At 45.6% G+C, this 20002-nt stretch overlaps 1 protein-coding gene across 1 annotated transcript in view; it reads right to left on the bottom strand.

The window, feature by feature from the left end:
* BFAR (bifunctional apoptosis regulator) overlaps positions 1-20002 on the bottom strand; it is a gene marked incomplete in the record, with an annotated part of 616262 nt that overhangs the window by 526637 nt on the left and 69623 nt on the right. The window contains 1 exon segment of the mRNA XM_044089414.1: positions 8818-9130. Coding sequence (XP_043945349.1) covers positions 8818-9077 — 260 coding nt within the window.

Raw genomic sequence — 20002 nt, 5'->3', positions numbered from 1 at the left:
CACAAATGTCATCCATGGAGGCCCTAGAGTGGAAGGCAACAAATGCTGCAACAACCCTAGTTGAGTGAGCTTTGATTTGACCAGGCTTAGATCCCTCTGTAAGTGAATATGTGAAGACAATGCAATCCCTGAGCCATTTAGACAAATTAAACTTTCAATACTGTGCCTTCCAATCTAGGGCCCGCAAAGGAGATGAAAAGCTGGTCCGACTTGCCCGCAAAGGAGATGAAAAGCTGGTCCGACTTGCCCGCAAAGGAGATGAAAAGCTGGTCCGACTTGCCCGCAAAGGAGATGAAAAGCTGGTCCGACTTGCGAAAGGATTTAGTTCTGCCCAGATAGAAACTTAACTGTCTATGAACATCCAAGGAATGTAGGCAGTACTCTCCCTTGTTAGAGTAATTTGGGAAAAACACAGACAGCTCAATGGACTGGTTAATCGAGAAGTCAGAAACCACTTTGGGGAGAAAGGATGGATTAGTACTAAGTGATACTCTATCCTTATGAAATATCAGATAAGGGCTCTTGAATACATAGGTTCATACTAGGCTATCTGCCCTAGGGCATTTATAAGCCTAGCCAGAGTGTGTGTGGCTTTCACCACCCCTTAGGATGAGAATACTATACCTATTAGTTTGCTGTGCCTCTGTCCAGCAGTGATACAGAGATGATTCCCGGGGTAAACCTACAATCTCCCATCCACTCGTCAAGACTTCTCTTGAACAGAGTCAGTGAGGGGCTCTGCCTCACACAGACTGGGATTCTGTTCCATAGTGTAGGGAGTCTCTGGGTGATAAACCTCAACAAGGATATAAATAGGACGTGCTGGAGGGGACAGATTCAAGTCTCTTGTTCTCGTGGCTCTGGTGGATTTGGATTTTTTGAGGTGGAGCATGTCCATTAATTCTGGGTTGGACATGGCCTTGTATGTCAGGCACAGATCACCTCTGAGCAGATGGTATGCGACTGAATAGAGCTGGAGTTTCTTCAGTCGGGCATCGTATGACATATGTTTTGGTGAGGAACTTTTGGGGTCTTTCCAACTGCTGCAGGTGTCGGGTAAGGTACATTCCGAATGGGGCGTTGTACTCAATCATTGGTCTGATAAGTGAAGAGTACAGGGGTACAATGACCTCTCCTGATCTGGATGCGAATCCCTTCATGATCAGGTGGGCAATGTAGGTCTTCCTAACCACTTTGGCAATGCGAGTGTCAAAAGAGAGGTTACTGTCAACTTGGGAACATAATGCTTGTAATTCAGAAATTCGTCTGACTGAGGGTACAGCTACCAGAAATAAGGATTTCCATGACAAATTCTAGATCACATACTGCAACCGGCTCAAAAGGGGGTAGAGAAAGACTGTAGAACCCAGGACATATTCCATGCCTCCACCGGCTGCCTGATGAGAGGCCTGCTGTGGAAAATACCCTTGAGGAAAGTCTTGCAAAGGCGAGAGGAAATAAGCAGGACTCAATCTGACCTGTTATGGAAGTTGGAAACAGCTGCTAGATGGACTCGAATGGTGGAAGCTGAGGCTCCATTGTCAAACAGTTCAGCCACATAATGAAGAATAGTGGCTACGGGGGCTGAGAACAGGTCTAGCTTCTGATTATGTGACCAAATAGAGAATCTTTTCCATTTGTCCCTGTAAAGTTTCCTGGTGGATGGTTTATGAGAGGCCAAGATAATATCACGTATGGGTGATGAGGGTTTCCTGCCTGGCAACTAATGGAAGTGGAGAAACCAAGCTGTCAGCTTGAAAGTGGACAGATTTGGGGGAGTCTGCCTTTGTGGGGGAGATATGAGGTCCTGAGGAGTGTCTAGGATCCAAGGAGGTTGTAACAGATGAGGTCGAAGGAAGGGAAACCGCACTTGACTAGGCTAGAATGGGGTAATGAGGATCACTTTGCTTCTCAACCGAAAAGCTTTCCTTAGAACAAGAGGGATCACAGGAATTGGAGGATAAGCATAAAGAAGATCAGTGGGCCAATCGTGAATCAAAGTCTCTCTGACTCCCCGAGAGGGGGAAGAGGGCGAAGTAGCTGCTGCATTTTGTGTTTGAGGGGGAGGCGAAAAGGTCGCAGCATGGCTGGCCCCAATGGCTGAAAATTTCCGCCGCCACACTCTGGTTGAGAGACCACTTGTGAGGATGGAGAATGCATTTGTTCAACCCGTCTGCAATCACGCTGGAGCTCCCCAGGATATGCGTGGCATTCAGAAAGCGGTTGGACGCTATCGCCCACTGCCAGATTCTTACGGCTTCGCAACATAGGGGCTGGGATTTGGTCCCTCCTTGTTTATGGACAGTAATCGTTCCAGACTGAAGGAGCGGAGGAAAAGCTTGCAACACCAATAGCACCACTCAACTCCACGACATTGATATGCAAAGTTTACCTCTACATCGGACCACGTGCCTTGGACGGACTTTCCCTGGAAGTGGCCCCCCCCACCCCATCAGGGAAACATCGGTGGTCACAGTAGCACTGGGCTGGAGAGACTGGAAGGGGTGACACCAAAGATTTTCGTCTGTACTCATTCACCAGAGGAGATCTTGTTTGCAAGTGTTGGTGATGAGAATCTGTGAGCTCAGGGAGTGAAGATTGGGTATCCACTGGGCCTGAAGGAGCTATTGTAGTAATCTCATGTGTAGTCTGGCTAAGGGAACAATAGGGATGGCTGCAGCCATAGACCCAAAGGCTTGGGGAACTTCCCTTGCAGACACCTTTCTTCGACAGAGTATCACTTGAACTTGTGCCCCTACTCTATGAAGCCTGTGAAGAGTTAGTGAGATCAGGATTGTCCCTATGAATTCCAGTTGAGGGTTGACGGTTGGATTTCTCCCAATGTATGGTGATGCCCAGGGACTCCGCTAGAACCAGGGTGTAGTGGAGGGCCCTGACCAGAAAACACTTGGTGGGGGTGGAGATGAGCCAATCGTCTAGGTACAGAAACACCTGGAATCCCTGAAGTCTCACATGAGCTGTTACCACTGCAGGGCATTTCATGAACACTTTGGGGGCCGTTGAGAGACCGAAAGGCAGAGCTGTGAATTGGTAGTGATTGGCTGCCAACCGTAAGGAGGCTCCTGGTGCACTTGTCCATCTTGATATGGTAATACGCATCCTAGAGATCTAATGGAGCACATCCACACCCTCCCGCAAAAAGGGAAGGATGGTTTGAATCGTGACCATGCAGAATTTGGTCTGAACTACTGACTTGTTTAGTTGTCGGAGATCCAGAATGGGTCTCCAGTCCTGTTTTCCTTGGCACCAAAAAGAAACTTGAGTAGAACCCTGATCCGCACTGATCTGGGGGGGGGGGGGCCTGTTGGATGGCTCGTTTTTGACATAGCTTTTGTATTTCAGAAGAAGCTACCTCCTCCCTTTGACTGGGTGGAACATCGGGAATGGATTTCAGAGGTCTTGGATAAGATATTCGGGGAATATGGTAGCCTCTGGTAAGGATTCTCTGCACCCACTGATAGTTTGTAATGGAGAGCCAGGCAGCTTGATGCAGAGAAAAACGTGCCCAGACTGCTTCCAGAGGAAAGGAATCAGGCAGTGCCTCAGGAGCACTGATACGGTCTACCAGAGAAGTAATCTCTGGAGCCCTGGTTCCAGGGACCCCCTCTGCCCCGAAAGGGGAGTCTTCCATTATTGGAACACCATCTGCCTCTGGAGAAGTCCTCACCATGTGCGTCACAGAAAGGAACTTGAGACGTGTGCCACATCTTCCCACTCCTCTGCATACTGGAGAAGGAATGCTGAGGTTTGGAAAAGCGTAGGCCAACGGCAGACAAGGTCTTCCTGCCTTGCTCGCACCTGGCTAATGTATCCTTGACCTTAGCACCGAACAGAGCTGATGGTTCGATAGGGGCATTTAAAAAGGAAGACTTGAGTCCACAAGGTCACAAATGCGCATCCTGGCATGGCACCTCATGACTACGCCTGCACCTGCAGCTCTAGCTGCTCCTTCGGTTATGTGTGACAGCAACCTCATGGATGAATTGGATATTGACTCTAGGGTGGCAAGTTGGGAAGCAACTTTCTCGTGCTCCATCCGATACTTGGCCCGCAAGGGTTCCAGAGATTTCGGAGATAAGATCTCTCTGGAGACTCGTAAAATGTGCCAAAAGTCAACAGACCTAACTGCAAAGGTCACTGATGCAAAAACTCACTTCCCTAACCTGTCCACTGCCCAGGACTCTGTTGGGTTGAACAGCAGGACTCTCTACTGCACGGTCCTTTTTATTGGCTACCACCACCACCATAGCGTCCACTGGCAAACCTCTAGACCAATGGGGTTGATCCTCTGGAGGGGAGAGTACCTTGTCTGATCTCCAGGGGATGGCCTCAACGGAGTCTGGGTTCTTCCATGCCCACTGCACGATGAACTTAACCAACTCATCGGCAGGGGGGGGGGGGTCACCCAAGAAGTAGAGGGCCAGGAGTGAAAGGCCTGCAGGAATACAGATTCCTCAGAGGAAGATTAGAAGAGCTTCCAGCTACCCCTCTGTTTCAAGATTTCCAGGAGGTCTCCGAAGGAGACATTCAGGGGGTGACCATGGGGATCCTTCCCCATCATCATAATCTGCATCTTCCGTGAGGGACTCCTCTGGGGAGTCCATGTGTTTCCTCTTGCATGCCTGTTTCCGAGGGGGTTCTTCGGTGGAAGCATCCGAAGAAGACTCGGAAAGTGAAATACCCTCGGCAGAGGTTTGCTGGGCCTTATGCTCTCAGAATCCTGGGGGGGGTGGCCTTTGACAGCTGTGGCTCAGAAGGAATTGGGGAGGGGATAACCAACGTAGGAGGATTGGTATAAGCAAGCACCCTCTCCATCACCCGGAGAGCGGGCCCGCCCAAAGAGTGGGAGCCCGGAACCGAAGACAAAAATCGGAACCAGGGTCACACCCCGCTCCGCAAGGTCCACCCCTAGGGACAGAGCCTCAAGAAAACTTGGAGCAGTAGTCATCCTCTGATCCAAAGTCGGGACCGATAACGCAGTCAGAACAGATACCAGAACTGGAGGTTCCACCTCCCCCAGCAGGAGATTGAGGGATGGTGGGTTCTGATGGAGCCGACATCCAAAGGTGCCTCGGGGCCTCAGACACTTGTCGGTGCAGAGGAAGGGGGTCCTCTAGAAAACGTCTGATATAGGAGCCTTGGAACAGAGGGATCCAAGGGAGGAGAGTATGTAGGGGTCACTGGAGTAATAGACCCAAAGCCTGGAGTGGGATAGGGTCTAGGCAAATTTGAAAGTCCTCTGGAGGTCAGCAGCTGGTCAAAAAGGTGCACCACATCTAATTCTGAAAGGCTTCTGGTGGATCTCTCCGATGCCCCTGAAGGGGAATCAGACTGGTCCAAAAAGGGGCTGCAGGCTTGTCCGGCAAACGGGTCCACAGTCCACTAGTATCGGGTCCGTGGTGCATCAAAGAATGGTACAGATTCCAATTTAGAAACCGGCAACAGTATGGTTGGAGCAGTGAACGGGTTTGGAGTCACAACAGGGGTGGATGTCAAAAATTGCTCCAAAGTTGTCAGAACCGGCATCAGAGCGGAAATGGGTGACGTCAGTGCAGAGACAGAGACAAACTGATTGGAACAGAGGTAGCAAATGGTGCCGTAGTCTGTGCCAGGGTAGGCGCTGACGAGGCGACCTCTGTAAGCTTTGCTGGAGCGGAGCTCAGAACTGATGTAGTCGGAACAGAAAGGGCAGTACGGTGCTCTGAGGAAGATTTTTGGGCCTTGTGCGTATGGCTTTTCCCCTCCGTCACTGACCCGTGAAGACGGGTCAGGGAGAGGACGTTTCTTGTCCACAGAAGGAGGGGGTGAGACCTCAGTCGCAGAAATAGCCTCCGAAAAAGGCAAAGCAAGCAGGCCCTTCAAAATAAATTCAGACGTTCATTCAGTGTCCGCTGACTGAAGCTAGCACAAATATCACAGGGGAATCACCGCAAATGCAGAACCCCCAAAAGTACACACACACTCTTCATGGAGGTAGCTATTTGGAAGTTTACTACTGCAAGAGCAGCAGTGTTTAAACTCCGTAGTTCCCTTCTTCTCAGACATAACAGAACACGCTCACACAAAAGGGAAAGAGTGAGGAAAGTGGAGGAAATGAAGTAAAGAGAGAGAGAGGGAGAGGAAATACCAACAATGGTAATAAGATACCACAAGGATAGAAATTTCAAGAATAGCAAAAATGGTAAGAAAGATACCTGTGGGTAGAGCTGAGAATAGAGATATCAACGAACAAACTATAAATGGGAAAAAACTTACAAAAACTTGTAAATGTACAAGATAAATCACTTAGCTGGAGAGCTCAGTGAAATGCTGCTATATGGCTGTGCGGGAAACGAGATTGGAGGTCTCAGTAAAGGACATTGTGGGTAGCAGCTTAGATTGAGAGCTTTTGGTGCACGCAAGCTTGGTCTAAGGCCAACTCGGTTTGGAGGGCTCTGAACCGAACCCATCAGTGATGAATAGGAAGATTATTAACAACTTCAGATCATCTTTTAAGTCTAGTGTTACCAGGAACACTTGAAAGAGGAAGAGGAGGTAACCGGTTGTAAAGTAACATCATTCTGAATTTGGGCACCATCAAACATGTTTAGGAAAGAAAATCCAGAACTTGTTTCCAAGCATTTTCTTTGACACCAAGAACATCCTTGAATAAAAAAACCTTCCCCATCTGGGAAGGAAGAACTTGCCCCATAATGTCTTTGGACAGCATGTGATAAAGAAATGGTGGAAACAGATGAGTCTGATCTGGAGAATGATGGATGACACCTAGAAAGGAGGATTTTCTCCCACTCACCTGTAAACCTACTGGAAGATGTTCTCATTTGCCTGAAACTATCTGTTGTCAGAGAGAAAAAAAAAGGAGACAAACTTTCTGAAGAAAAACGGGGCCAGGGTGGGAAGGTGTCACAAGATCTCGTGAGAAGTCATTCAAACATGATGGACTGTCCTTTGTTTCAGGAAGTTCAGGTCTTCTTTTTGGGAACCCCTTTGCCATTTCTTCTTACAGCATCTTGTTTACCTGTATATTGCAGAGACTTTTTTTTTTTTGCCAAACTTGGAGAAAGTTAGAGAATCCCTTAGAAAATTTGGAAAAGGAGGGCTGAAAAATCTTAAGATTCCCTAGACCTGCTTACCCCTTGCATCAACACTTTGATCACCTCTGCAGCATAGGAGCCAGAATTAAATCTCTATCCAAATGGGAATTTAAAATCTCATTTAACATTGGCTGGGAGGTTCAGAGAATGCAGCCATGCAAATCTAATTAAAACAGTACTAGTGGACACATGCCTGGAAGTACTATTAGCAGTAATAAAACTGCACTGTAAACAATAAGTAATGAACAAACAAAAATCTGCTTAACGCTCAGAAAGGAAGATAAATAATCAAACAAACAGCTTTGCGTATAATAACTTTAAATCAGCACTTTCATCCACAAAGGACTTCAGAACAAATACAAGCATCATAAAAGAATCAACTACATTTATAACACCAGAGTCGCAATTAAAATAATCTAAAATCGATATAGGAGATCGAAGATTTTAGGTTTTAGACAATTTAAGTATTTTATGTTAGATAGATAGTCTCTTAGTCTGTTAAAACACAAAACTTCCAGCTTTAAAATAATGTTCCTAAAGAAGAAAGTGATAAAAAGACAATCAAAATTTAGAAAATGCAAGGTTCCCCCCAAGGGAACTTATCTGCACAGCAAAGGAGCACCACCAAGCTGGCTGTCAATCCTTGAAAGCTTTAGTGGATCATAATCTTCGGCAACAGTAAAGCTTTGAAGTGCTTGGTGCCCTAACTTGTCCTTCAGTCAGGTCAACTCCGCTCGAGCTGCCTGACAATTTCAGCACATGGAAGGTATCCTGAAACTTTGGAAGCTGGCTGGCTGCTGTATTCTTGGCAGGATACAACCCATACAGCCAAGTTTTCTGCAGCAGTGATATGATTAACATCTGGGGAAACCAATAACTGCTCCATAGGTCAAAGATTCACAGATGGTTAGTGGAGACAGTAAGAAGTCTGTAAACTTTCTGCAACATAAAGTGGTTTGGAGGTTTAAAAAGAAAACACCCTGACAGTTTCTAAAAAGTACCAACTCCTGCCCTTAACACAAAATTTCTGTATCAGAATACATTAGAAAAAGTTCAAAAAACAGATCTAAACACATTTCCGCAAGCATTCACTAACAGAATCCCTTAGCACAGAACCAAAGGCCAAACAAAAATAAGTTTCCTAGTGTAAAAATTAGTGTCACAAAAGAACACGCTGGGGCTTTTTTTTTTGAGAAAAATATCATTGTGGAATGTTTTTCCCAGAAGGGGACTTTGGACCTTGAAGGATCGCTAGCCAAATGTCATTTCCACGAAGACCACAGAAGGAGCAAATTTTGGCAGCAACAAAGTTCTGAAGCATTTGGTTTTCTGCCTTTTATTAGGACTCCACTTAAGCTCCTGTCTGTTACAGCACAGAAGGTGTCCTCAAGCTTTGAACAGCTGGCTGGGTTGGTCATATTCTTGCTGAATGCCACGCAAAATAGCACTGAAACACTGATCTAATGTTGACAATCACACACACACGCATGCTCACAAAATTCATTAATTCTACTAATACATTGCAACATCAACATAGCATAGATCATATGTATTTAATTCTACAGAGAACATCACTATAGTCTCATGTACATGCCAGAGAAAGGTTGCCATGTTCCTAAAACTAGTCAGCAAAATAAAAAACAAAACTTTCCAGATGCAGCCTAAACAGCTATCATGACTTGATAAAATTAGTTATTCTCACCTAAGCAATATGCTGACCTTGGGAAAGCCCTCCCATTTCTCACGGCACACTGGACATTCAGTCTTTCTTGAACACTCCCACCATTTAGCTAGACAGTGCTGGCAGAAACTGTGACCACAGTTCAAGGTGATGGGGTTTATAAGAATTTCATAGCAGCAATGGCAGTAGAATTCTGAAGCAGATATTCGTCGCTCAATCAGTCCTGGCGAATTATTATCCCGCTGTCTCCCATGGTTGTGTAGTTTAACATCTTCTTCCATATTAAACAAACTTTCTAATTATCTCTCTGCTGATTACATAGTACTGTGTTCACCTTGAAACAAAGAAATGAAAAAGGCAACCATCAGCTCTACAAGATAGTTTAACTTGTACCAGAGTAAAAAAAAATACTCTATTCATACCTCATTCACGGAAAACAGATAAAACAATTAAAAAACAAAAACAGTTTTATTTTTTCCGTAGTGCATTTTTGAATTCAAAGAAAAACTTGGTAAAACTGGGTCAAAGAGGTGCAGCAGATAGTGTCACTTATCAAGAAATTCTCCAGTTCGATTCTCAGCTAGGATATCTCCTTTATGAAATCTACATGTCCTCCCGGTGTTTGTATAGGTTCTCTCCAGGTGCTTCAGCTCCCTCCCATATTCCAAAGACCAGCAGTAGGTGGACTAGGCACAACTGACTGTAGGTGCAGAGTCTGCAAGTCTGTGCACAGAATGGAACAAAAACCATGGTTGGCCTAGCCACCCAGTGGTATGAAAAAAGTTATGTATTCACCATAACGTTCCAAGTTTGTTGTCCATCTCGCCATTTATTCTTACTTGTTGGGGACTCTGCCGCATACTATAGCTCGAAGTCTTTCACTTGGCTCATGGCTGAATAGATATCCCATAATGCATTGTGCAAATCCCCAGATCTTGTTTACTGCTACTCAGTCATACGAGACCACTAGTCCTACCACAAAGGGTATTACAAGGAAGGAAGAAGAAAGGCAGAGGAGCTCCTGTCCAAGGAATGAATCCTCCAGGTTCTCTAGGAGCCTTAGGTAGGGGGAAGGTGGGAGGTCGTAAGAATGAATGGAAAGATGGACAGCGGTGCAAATATTGTCCATTGATAGTCTAGCTAAGTAAGCGGATGATGTTGCCATGGCCCTAGTAGAATGACCCTTGACTTTAAATGGTAGTAGTCCGTTATTGGCATTGTAGATAAATGCATTACAATTTGGGAGCCAGTTTGAGAGTGAAACTTAAAAGCTAGCATTCCTTTCTTGGCATCTGAAAATGAGATAAACAACTGGTCAGATTTCCTGATAGCTTTGGTTCTACATAAATAGAAGCGAAGTTGTCTATGCACATCTAACTGATGCAACTTGTATTCTGCCTTGTTGCTATGATTAGGGAAGAACATTGGCAGTTTGATAGATTGGTTTAAAATAACCTTGAGAACACACCTTAGCCAAAAAGGAAGGATTTGTCCATAGGGATACCCTATCCTTATGGAAGATTAAGGAAGGGAGTTTTGACTGATGGGGCTTGCAATTCCAAGACTTTTCTTGCAGAGGTGATAGCAACTAAGAAAATTGTCTTCCAAGACAAACTTTTAGGTTACAAGATGAGGGTTCAAAGGGGGGGGGAGCAAGGTCAGATAACTTGCAACAAACTTAAAGTCCCAATGCAAGAGTGGTCCTTTAACAGGGGGTCTCAACAAACAAGTAGCTCTGAGAAAGGCCTTACATAACCTGTGTGATATCAAGCTAGAAATTCCATCTCCTATATAAAAGTTAGAAATTGCAGCTAATTGTACCTTAATGGTAGCTGCAGCAGAACCTTGCTGAAAGATCTCCGATAAGAACTCAAGGATAGAAAAGATGGGAGCAGAAAAGGAATCAATATTTTTACTCAGAGTCCAAAGGGAAAACCTTTTGCATTTGCTAGAATATACCCTCCTAGTAGCAGCTTTGTGCAAAGATACCAGGATATGTTCAACTACTGGTGTGAAGCCACTGGTGTGAAGTCTGACTAAGTTGGGAACTGGAGCAGCCATGAGGGTTTGGAGGGAGGGGTGGGGGATTCCCAACATATGAGTGAGAAGGTCTGGAACTATGTCCAGGGTCCATGGTTCCTCCTGTAGGTATGGCCAGAGAAAAAGGAACCAAATCTGATGTGGCCAGTATGGAGCGATGAGAATTATCCTGCTTCCCAACAAGTAAGCTTTCTGAATGACTTGAGGGATCAGGGGAAAAGGAGGGAAGGCATAGAGAAGTCCTGAGGGCCAATCGTGAACAGCATCCCTGGGTGACTCCCCCAGAGGGGGGAAATCGGGGCAAAATAGCTGCGGCATTTGTCATTCATGTGAGTGGCAAATAGGTCGCAGCAAGGCTGACCCCCATCTCTGGAAAATCTTTTCTGCTCTTTCTTCAGGGACTACTCATGAGGCAGAAAAACTCTGCTTAGCCTGTCTGCTATCATATTGGATTTCCCCAGGATGTGCGTTGTTACCAGAAAACATTGGGAAGAGATCGCCCACTGCCATACTCAGCAAAGGGGATAGGATTTGGTTCCTCCTTGTTTATGTACAAGAACACAGACATATTGTCCAACTGAATTGCAATGGTTCCTAATGGAAGAGAGTCCTGAAGTGCTTGCAACGCTAACAGCACTGCTCTCATCTCTAGGACACGGATGTGCAAATGGGTCTCGTGATCTCACGAAGTGCCGTGGATAGTCCTTCCCAGATAATGCCCCCCCACCCTATCTGGGAGGCATTCGTGGTCACTGTAGCCAGAGGCTGCTGTGGGGTAAAAGGTCGACTAGATGTGACATGGCTGTAAAAGAGCCACCATCTCAAGTCCTTTTTGCAAGACTCTGCAAGAAGAATTTGGTGAGACATTGGAAGTTCTTGTAGGGACCACTGAGAAAAGGAGGAGCCACTGGAGAATTCTCATGTGCATCCTGGCTAACGGAACCAGAGTTATAGTTGATGCCATTGTACCTAGAACTTTCAGGACTGTTTTTACTTTTGTCTTTGGCAGAAGATCAGAAATCTGTTGTCAAGAATACCACAACTCTTTCTGTAGGTAATTTTGCTATCATGGGGAGACTGTACAACTCTGCTCCTATAAATGTAATATGCTGACAAGGCAACAAGGCAGATTTTTCTACATTTATTGTTATCCTTAACAGAGAACAAATGTGTAATGTCTAGTCTCTCGACCGTTGAAGATGATGTCTGGTGGTGGCAGTCAGGAGCCAGTCGTCTAGATATTGAAAAACTTGGATTCCTAACAGTCTGAAGTGAGCCGTGACTACTGCCATGCATTTGGCGAACACTCTGGGAGCTGCAGTGAGGCCAAAGGGCAGAGCTCGAAACTGAAAATGGACTGGCTCCCAGCCAGAAGCACTGGCGACTCCTTGATGTTCGGTCCATTTTTATGTGGTAGGACACATCTTGGAGGTCTATCAAGCACATTCAATCGTCTTTCCCCAAAAAGGGAAGAAATGACTGTAGTGTCACCATTTGGAACTTGGACTTCTTTACAGATTCACTTAGTTTGCAGAGATCCAATGTGGGTCTCCAGTCCAGTCTTCTCTGGCATCAAAAAGAATCTCAAGCAAAGTTCTGAATCCTACTTCATCTGTGGGGACTTCTTGGATGACACTTAAACCTCTATAGCTGCCTGTTCCCTTAAATTGGGTGCAATATTCGGGATCCTTCTGAGTTGTGGGACAGGGAAGAGAAAAGGGCATAGAGTAACCTTTGGATATTATACTTTGTACCCACTTGTCTTCTGTAATATTTCGCCAGGCTTCTGGGTACAGAAATAAATCACCCCCCCCCCCCCCCAGACTGCCTCCAGAGTAGGACAGGCAGACGACCTTTCAGGAGCACTGAAAAGGTTGGTCACGAAACGAATCAAGGTCACCATGATTTTGCAGATACCCTCTGCCTCAGACGGCGTCCCCCATTATTTCCTCCCCCCTCTGCACCTGGGGAAGGATTCACCACATGCATCATGAAAAACTACCTGGGATGTTTTGAACCACATTTTTCCACCCTTCTGGCCCTTAGTATATGGTCTGGAAGGCACGAAAAAACACACCAATGGCAAAGAGTTTTTCCTTCCTGCTCGCATCTGGGGGGAAGTGTGTCCTTGACTTTAGGTCCAAAAAGTGAGGAACCATCGAAAGGGGCATTGACAAAGGTAGACTTAAAAGGTTCCACAAAGTTACACAAGTGCATCCAAAATTCCTTAAGGAAACTCCTGAACCCGCTGCCCTGCTCGCTCCATCCGCTGCATAGGAAAATCAGTCTCATGGAAGAGTAGACTATGGAATTTAAGGTAGATAGCTGGGAGGTCACCGACACCCCCCACAGCTACTGAACCTTGTAGAGTATCTCCCAACTCCTTCAGGAGACCCCTCTGTAATCTGGTGTAGTGTTAGATAGTTCAGCAATTGAAGGGTGAAAGTCGCTGAAGAGAAAATTTGCTTCCCATATCTGTCAATCGTTCGAGATTCTTTATTCAGTGGATGAACAGAAGGACATTTCAGAAAGCTCCATCTTGGTGGCTGCTGCCACCATCATAACTCTACCAGGTACACCTTTTGGAAGAAATTGCTTTTCTGTTGGTGCCATTGTAAATTTATTTAGTCTCCTAGGGACTGGTTCCACAGTGTCTGGTGACTCCTACCCTTTTGGCTAACCAATTCCATCAGTTCATCGAAAGGCTGAGACACCCAAGAGACTAAAGGTTGAGATCCAAAGGCCTTCAGGTATACAGACTCATCATAAGGATTAAGGGGCTTCCAGCGACCTCTCTGCTTCAGAATTTCCAAGATATCTGCAAAGGAGATACCTTCAGAGGGTGACCTTGGGGACCCTTTGGACTCCTCGAGGTCGGTATCTGAGGTGAATCAGGAGAGTTCAGATGCTTCCTCTTGCATGTCTTCTTCAGAGAAGCCTCCTCAGAAGGGGACTCTGGGGAGGTCTCAGGAGAACGGGAGCTGCCCAGTGGGGCTACTGAAGCCCTGAACCACCGCTGTCCTGAGAATGGGATGGTGTCAAGACAGATGCCGGTGCCCTAGAGGGAAGGCTAGCAGTACCCTTGTGTGGAGCTGTAGGAGGGGACAACTCATCAGCTCAAAAGTAGGTTGCCCTGGCTCAGAGAATGCCTCCAGTTCAGACAAAAGGGAAGGAATCCTCGGCGCCAAGGAGATCGGTTCTGAGACCTATGTAGGAGCCTGAGCTCACCCACGCTGAAGCCCCAAGGGGTAACCTCAGTACCAAGGAAACTCTGGTCTGAACACCCCCCCCCCAGTGCCGACTGGAGAGCTTCAGCTCCTAGACACCTTAGATGGCACCGAAGGTGTCGGAGCAGACAACTGTTCCAAAAACTCCTGAAGGGGTCCCGGAACGGACTGTTTAACATCATATCGGTACTTGGCACTCTGGCTCCAAAGACCCAGCTTGGCTCAGAGGAGGAAGTGTCACGGATGAAGGATCTTAGTTGGCTCCGGAGCCAATTAGGTCAAAGCCAAAAAAAATGTAGGCAGTGCTGGCAACTTCAGAAGTCTGCGCACCACCCTATCCACATCATCTGATAAGCTCCTACTGGACCTGGAGGAACAGGATGGCGAGTGAGATCTCTCCAAAATGGGGGATCTCAAAGTAGGAGACCAGTGGTAACTGTGGACCAGCTCTGAAAACTAGTCTCTCTTGGCTCCAAAGTCTGTGGAGCCGAAGGAGTTCACTTGGCCAATTGAATTCTCTCTTTCTCTCTGCTCAAACTGCTGTGGAGCCGAAGAGATTGCTTTCTCTGAAGTTTTTGCTAGCTTTAGAGGTGGCTCCGAATGAGCCGATGAAGAGGAGGATGATGGTCTCTTGGTAAGTTTTTCACCCCCTAGAAGATGGTGACTTATTTGGAGGAGGTACTCTGGCTTTCCAAAGCTTCACCAAAAGAAGAAGTTTTTAGGAGCCCTCTAACAAGCTTGTTCCTTCTTTCCTGTAGAACACGGGAGCTGAAGGAATGACAAAAAGGTACAAGATTCCTGAAGGTGAATGGCTCCCAAACAATAAAACACAGATACTGTGTCCATCAGTTAGGGACATCTTTTGAGAGCATTTCTGGCACTTATCCGAGGGTTTAGGCTCCTTCTCTTTATATTCTTTAGACATGGTGAGAAAGAAGCACAACTACCAACCTATGAAAAAACAGCACGCTACCTAGATACAAATTGCACAAAAATTTTTTTTTTTTTTTTTTAAATAAAAAGGTCTGCTAAAGCACTAGTAAGCAGAGCACAGGAATAGGCCAACATTTGACAAACAAATACAGCTGTGCCCTCTAATTTAAACGGGTACTGGGCTCTCTAACAATGAGCCAAGAAACAGACCAGGAAACCCACAATTAAATAGCATTTAACAACAAATGAACAGGACAGAGAAAATAGGCCTTGTGCCTACAGCGACGGCCAACAAAGCAACACAGCAAAAACAACACCACACAATACCAAGAGAGCTCAATCTAATAAAGCACCCTATAACTAATAATGCACAAACAATTTAGAAAGGTCCAAGAAATAAAAGTTTTTCAAAACATAGCCACGCTAAGGAGAATAGCGTCTGAACTCACTGAGTGGCAAATGAAATCTGTGGAATTACACAATGCATTATGGGATAGCTATTCAGCCAGGAGCCACATGAAAGACTTCGAGCTACAGTATGCGGCCGAGTAAGAGCAGAGGATCGGCTCCAAACCCAACAAGTAAGAATGAAGGCCAGATAGGACAGCATAACATTATTAGTTCTAGATAACAGTCAATTGGCATGACATCCTGACCCCATGTGCAAAAAGGTTATGGATGGATGGCTGGATAGATTCATTTCATTCTGCCATTTATGTAGCCTCGCAATAATTCAAGGAGACAAGAAGCTGCCAATGGAAGGAAATAACTGGCTATTACATTAGTACAAGTGATGCTGTTAGACCCCATACAGATGTCCCTCTATCACTTTTTTACTCAACCCTTTCTACAAATTTTTTTTTCAAAGGCTTCAAACCTCTGCTTATGGTCCCATATTCAATGCATGGTCTGGTAAATAATCCCACTACTACTTTCCATTCTGTTCCACAATAGGAGGTTAGGTTTACCATGGGCAAGTATCCTTTCACCTGCGAGTAATGTCACCTACCACCTCAAACGCTGTCCATTTCCCTTAATTTCAGCACTTCACAACACTTCTGAAGTCTTTTTTTGGGTTAGTTTTTCAGAAGCCTAGTACATAAATCAATAAGAGTCAGCATATGTAGCCTGTTTACATCAAGGTATAGAAGATCAGGAGTCTTCCTAATAAACAGACTCCCCTTTCCAGAACGAAGAAAAAACAAAAGATTCTGCTTTTACTGTATTTGCGTTTCTTCCTACTTTATTTTGCTTTTGCGTCATCTTAAAAGTACTCAGTTGTATCTATTACTGCTTGGTGTAACTCATTCTAAGCCTTTTAGAATAAGCACTTGGGCTTCAGACCAGTTGTTTTACATTAGGAAGGTTTGTGGTCTGCACTGTAGTGGCAGAACAGGTAGCTTACATCCTTCTAAGTTGGGAACTGCTGATTTAGAATAAGACACTGAGCCCTCAAACTGTATTAATTCTGGTTTAAGCACTTGGGCTTCAGGCCAGTTATTTTACATTAAAAGGGTTCGTGGTCTGCATTCTTGTGGGAGGAGAGGCTGGACTCTGCCCTTCTGAGCTGGGAATGTCTGGTTAAAGGCTTATAGTGCCTGCATATTTGAACTGCTTCTTACTGAAATTGGTACACCTTGTTTGCTGTAGCGTAGACTAGATCCAGGCCTGCTGAATCTAGCTTTGTTTGTATAACTTGAGCACTAATCCAGGCATTCTTTAAAGTATTCAATTGTATTTACTACTGCTTGGTAGTAACTTGATTAAAGTGTAGCTATCATTCTAAGTCTCTTGGATTAAGCACTTGGGCTTCAGACCAGTTGTTTTACATTAGGAAGGTTTGTGGCCTGCACTGTGGTGGCAGGACAGGTAGCTTACATCCTTCTAAGTTGGGAACTGCTGATTGAGGGCTCAGTGTCCGTTATTCTAAAAGTGTATTAGTTCTGGTTTAAGCACTTGGGCTTCAGGCCAGTTATTTTACATTAAGAAGGTTCGTGGTCTGCACTCTTGTGGGAGGAGAGGCTGGACTCTGCCCTTCTGAGCTGGGAATTTCTGGTTAAAGGCTTATAGTGCCTGCATATTTCAACTGTTTCTTACCGAAATTGGTACACCTTGTTTGCTGTAGCATAGACTAGATCCAGGCCTGCTGAATCTAGCTTTGTTTGTATGCTTGTTGTTTGCTTGTTATTTCCCTGAAACGCTAATACCACCTAAAACGCGGCTTTTCAGCGCTTCTGTGGATCCCTAGTGATATCTGCATTGCTTACTGTACTTATTTCCTTGTTTCACTTAAAAGAAAGTTACTGTTCGTCGTTTTTGCATTTAAGTTACCTGTAACACATTGCATTTAAGTTACCTGGCACTTGCTCACTAAAGCAATTATATAAAAGTCAGCACTAAAAAATTAAAAGCACTACACCCTCACAAACTCCCCTTGAGTACCTTGTTCCCCATTGGCCCTTTTTTTTCCAATTATAAAGGAATTCCCAATATTATTCTAGCATGTCCAAAGGTCAGTTGTCAATCTCCTCTCCGGTCCAGCTGGTGAATCTGGGAATCTTGAGGCAATGTTACAACTGCCTCATGTACACAGACGACCCTCTCCTCCTCCCAACAAATTCCAACACATGTGAGAGATGCATCCATATAGCCAAACTGGAGGCCAAGCTCTCTCAACTCAGTGCTGGTGTAACCAGTCAGGAGGAGAAGGAAACCACACTCACTACAATTCCAGTCTCACATAGACCTACCACGACAGCAAACCAAACACAAACATACAAAAACATACTCGGAGGCTCTAAATAAAAATATGCCTAAGCAGCAGAGACCTCCAAAGCAGACACCCAAGCAACCGCTAACCCAAAACAAAACACGTGCAACAGCCACAGCCCTTAAGGCTAAACAACACACCTGATATCCTTGTAATAGGCGACTATAGTCAGGCACACTGACGTCCTGCTCACCAGGCTGAACAAGGAGAAGGTCACTGTGAGCTGCCTGTTGGGCGCTAGGATCCGCCACAAGCACTCAGGTCACTCCAAGGCAAGTACAAATATGACTCAGTCATTGCCCATGCTGGTGTGAATGACCTGACACTTACCTCCCTGGACTACATGAAGAGAGACATAGAGGAGCTCTCTGAGCACGTGGCCCAGGCCGGTGTGACCCTGACCTTGAGTAGCATATTACCCTCACCAAGAATGATGCCACAATATGAAGACAAGATGATCAATTTCAACAACTGGTTTAAGTATTGGTGTCATTCAAAGGGGATCCAATGCATAAGTGTATCCCTCACTGGTAAGATCAGACCATAAACTAATCTCACTGGATATTCACATCCCGACCCCACCTCCTGCCCAGAAAACCACAGTGAAAAACTTCTTTAAAGCAAATTTCACATTCCTCAAAACCGAGATGGAATCCTTCAAAGCCCCCGGGCCTGTGGAAAATATGGCCCAGACCGCAGAATCCTTTATAAATGCATTCTATGAACACCTTCAGGAATGCATGGATCATGCAATCCCAAATAAAACCAAGACCCAGTCCTCCAAAGGCAGACATCTTGTCTGGTGGACCCCAGCCATAAACAAACTATACAATAGAAGGAGGAAGCTACTAAATGATAGAGCAAAATCCCAAAAAGGGAAGGCATCTCTGATCAGTATTAGCAAAAAACTATGGGCACTCATAAAATCGTCTAAGGCCAGCTTCAAGAGAAAAATTGCACAGGACACCAAGGATAATCACAAGGCTTTCTTTAGTTATGTTAGGAACCTGGGTGGGAATTCCCAGATATGCTCAGAATTAGTCCAAAATGACAAAAAATGCACCGAACCCATAGACATTGCCAACATCCTAGCTGACAGGTTCAGCGCAAACTTCTCCACCCCCCCCACCAAAAGGGCAAATATCTATCCCAGCAGAGTGCTGCCCCCCTGACATCTCAGATGCTCAGGTAAGAGCCGCCCTCACCAAAGCAAAAAACAAAGCATCAATGGGACAAGACGGTGTCCCGGGCTGCGTCCTACATGAACTCCAAGAAGAGCTAAACCCAAACATTAAACTACTGTTCAATCTCAGCCTTACTACAGGATATGTACCCAAAGAGTAGCGTACAGCAACAGTGGTCCCTCTCCACAAAGGTGGTGCCTCAACGGATCCTGGAAACTATCGCCCAACAAGCCTGACTAGCTTGGTCTGCAAAGCTATGGAAAGGATCATCATGGACCTCAAAGATATTGGGGACCTACAGACACAGGATCCTATCCAGTTCGGCTTTGTTAAGGGCAGATCACCAAGGCCATTGATGAGGGTAGGTGGCCCACACAGCCTACCTGGACCTCACAAAAGCCTTCGATACAATACCCCACTCAGGCATTATAGATAAGCTCACCAGATTAAATATAAACCCCTATGTCACTAGATGGGTTGCAAACTGGCTCAAGGACAGAACCCACATGGTTAGAATTGCTGGAGCCATGTCAGACTCCAAACCAGTTACAAGTGGCGTCCCACAAGGCTCAGTCCTGGGACCTCTCTTGTTCGGTATATATTTCTCGAAGGTACAGGCCAACACGGAAGGACTGTGGCTGACCAAGTTTGCAGAGGACTGCAAACTGGGCGCCATAACAGACTCTCCAGCCGACACAAGCATCCTCCAGAAGGGCCTCATAGAAACAGACAACTGGTGCCAGAGCCATGGCCTCAAGCTAAACGCCAAAAAGTGTACAGTCATCCCCTTTGGCAAAAACAAAGTGCCCACAAATTACCACATAGGTGGTAATCCATTAAGTACAGTAGTAATTAGGGACCTGGGGACCCAAGTTGATAGCAGTCTCTCATTTGACAACCACGTGGCCAAAGTGGTTAGAAAAACATTTTATATAGCCCACCTAATCATGAAGGGATTCACATCTAGATCAGGGGAGGTCATCATGCCTCTTTACTCATCCCACATCAGGCCCATAATTGAGTACAATGCCCCTTTTGGGATGTACCTTACC

This window comes from Protopterus annectens, chromosome 12.part0 (assembly GCF_019279795.1).
Source record: "Protopterus annectens isolate FY-2018-M chromosome 12.part0, PAN1.0, whole genome shotgun sequence".
Lineage (NCBI taxonomy): Eukaryota > Metazoa > Chordata > Ceratodontiformes > Protopteridae > Protopterus > Protopterus annectens.
Note: the sequence above shows the minus strand (reverse complement) of the source record. Positions and strands in the feature narration are given on the sequence as shown.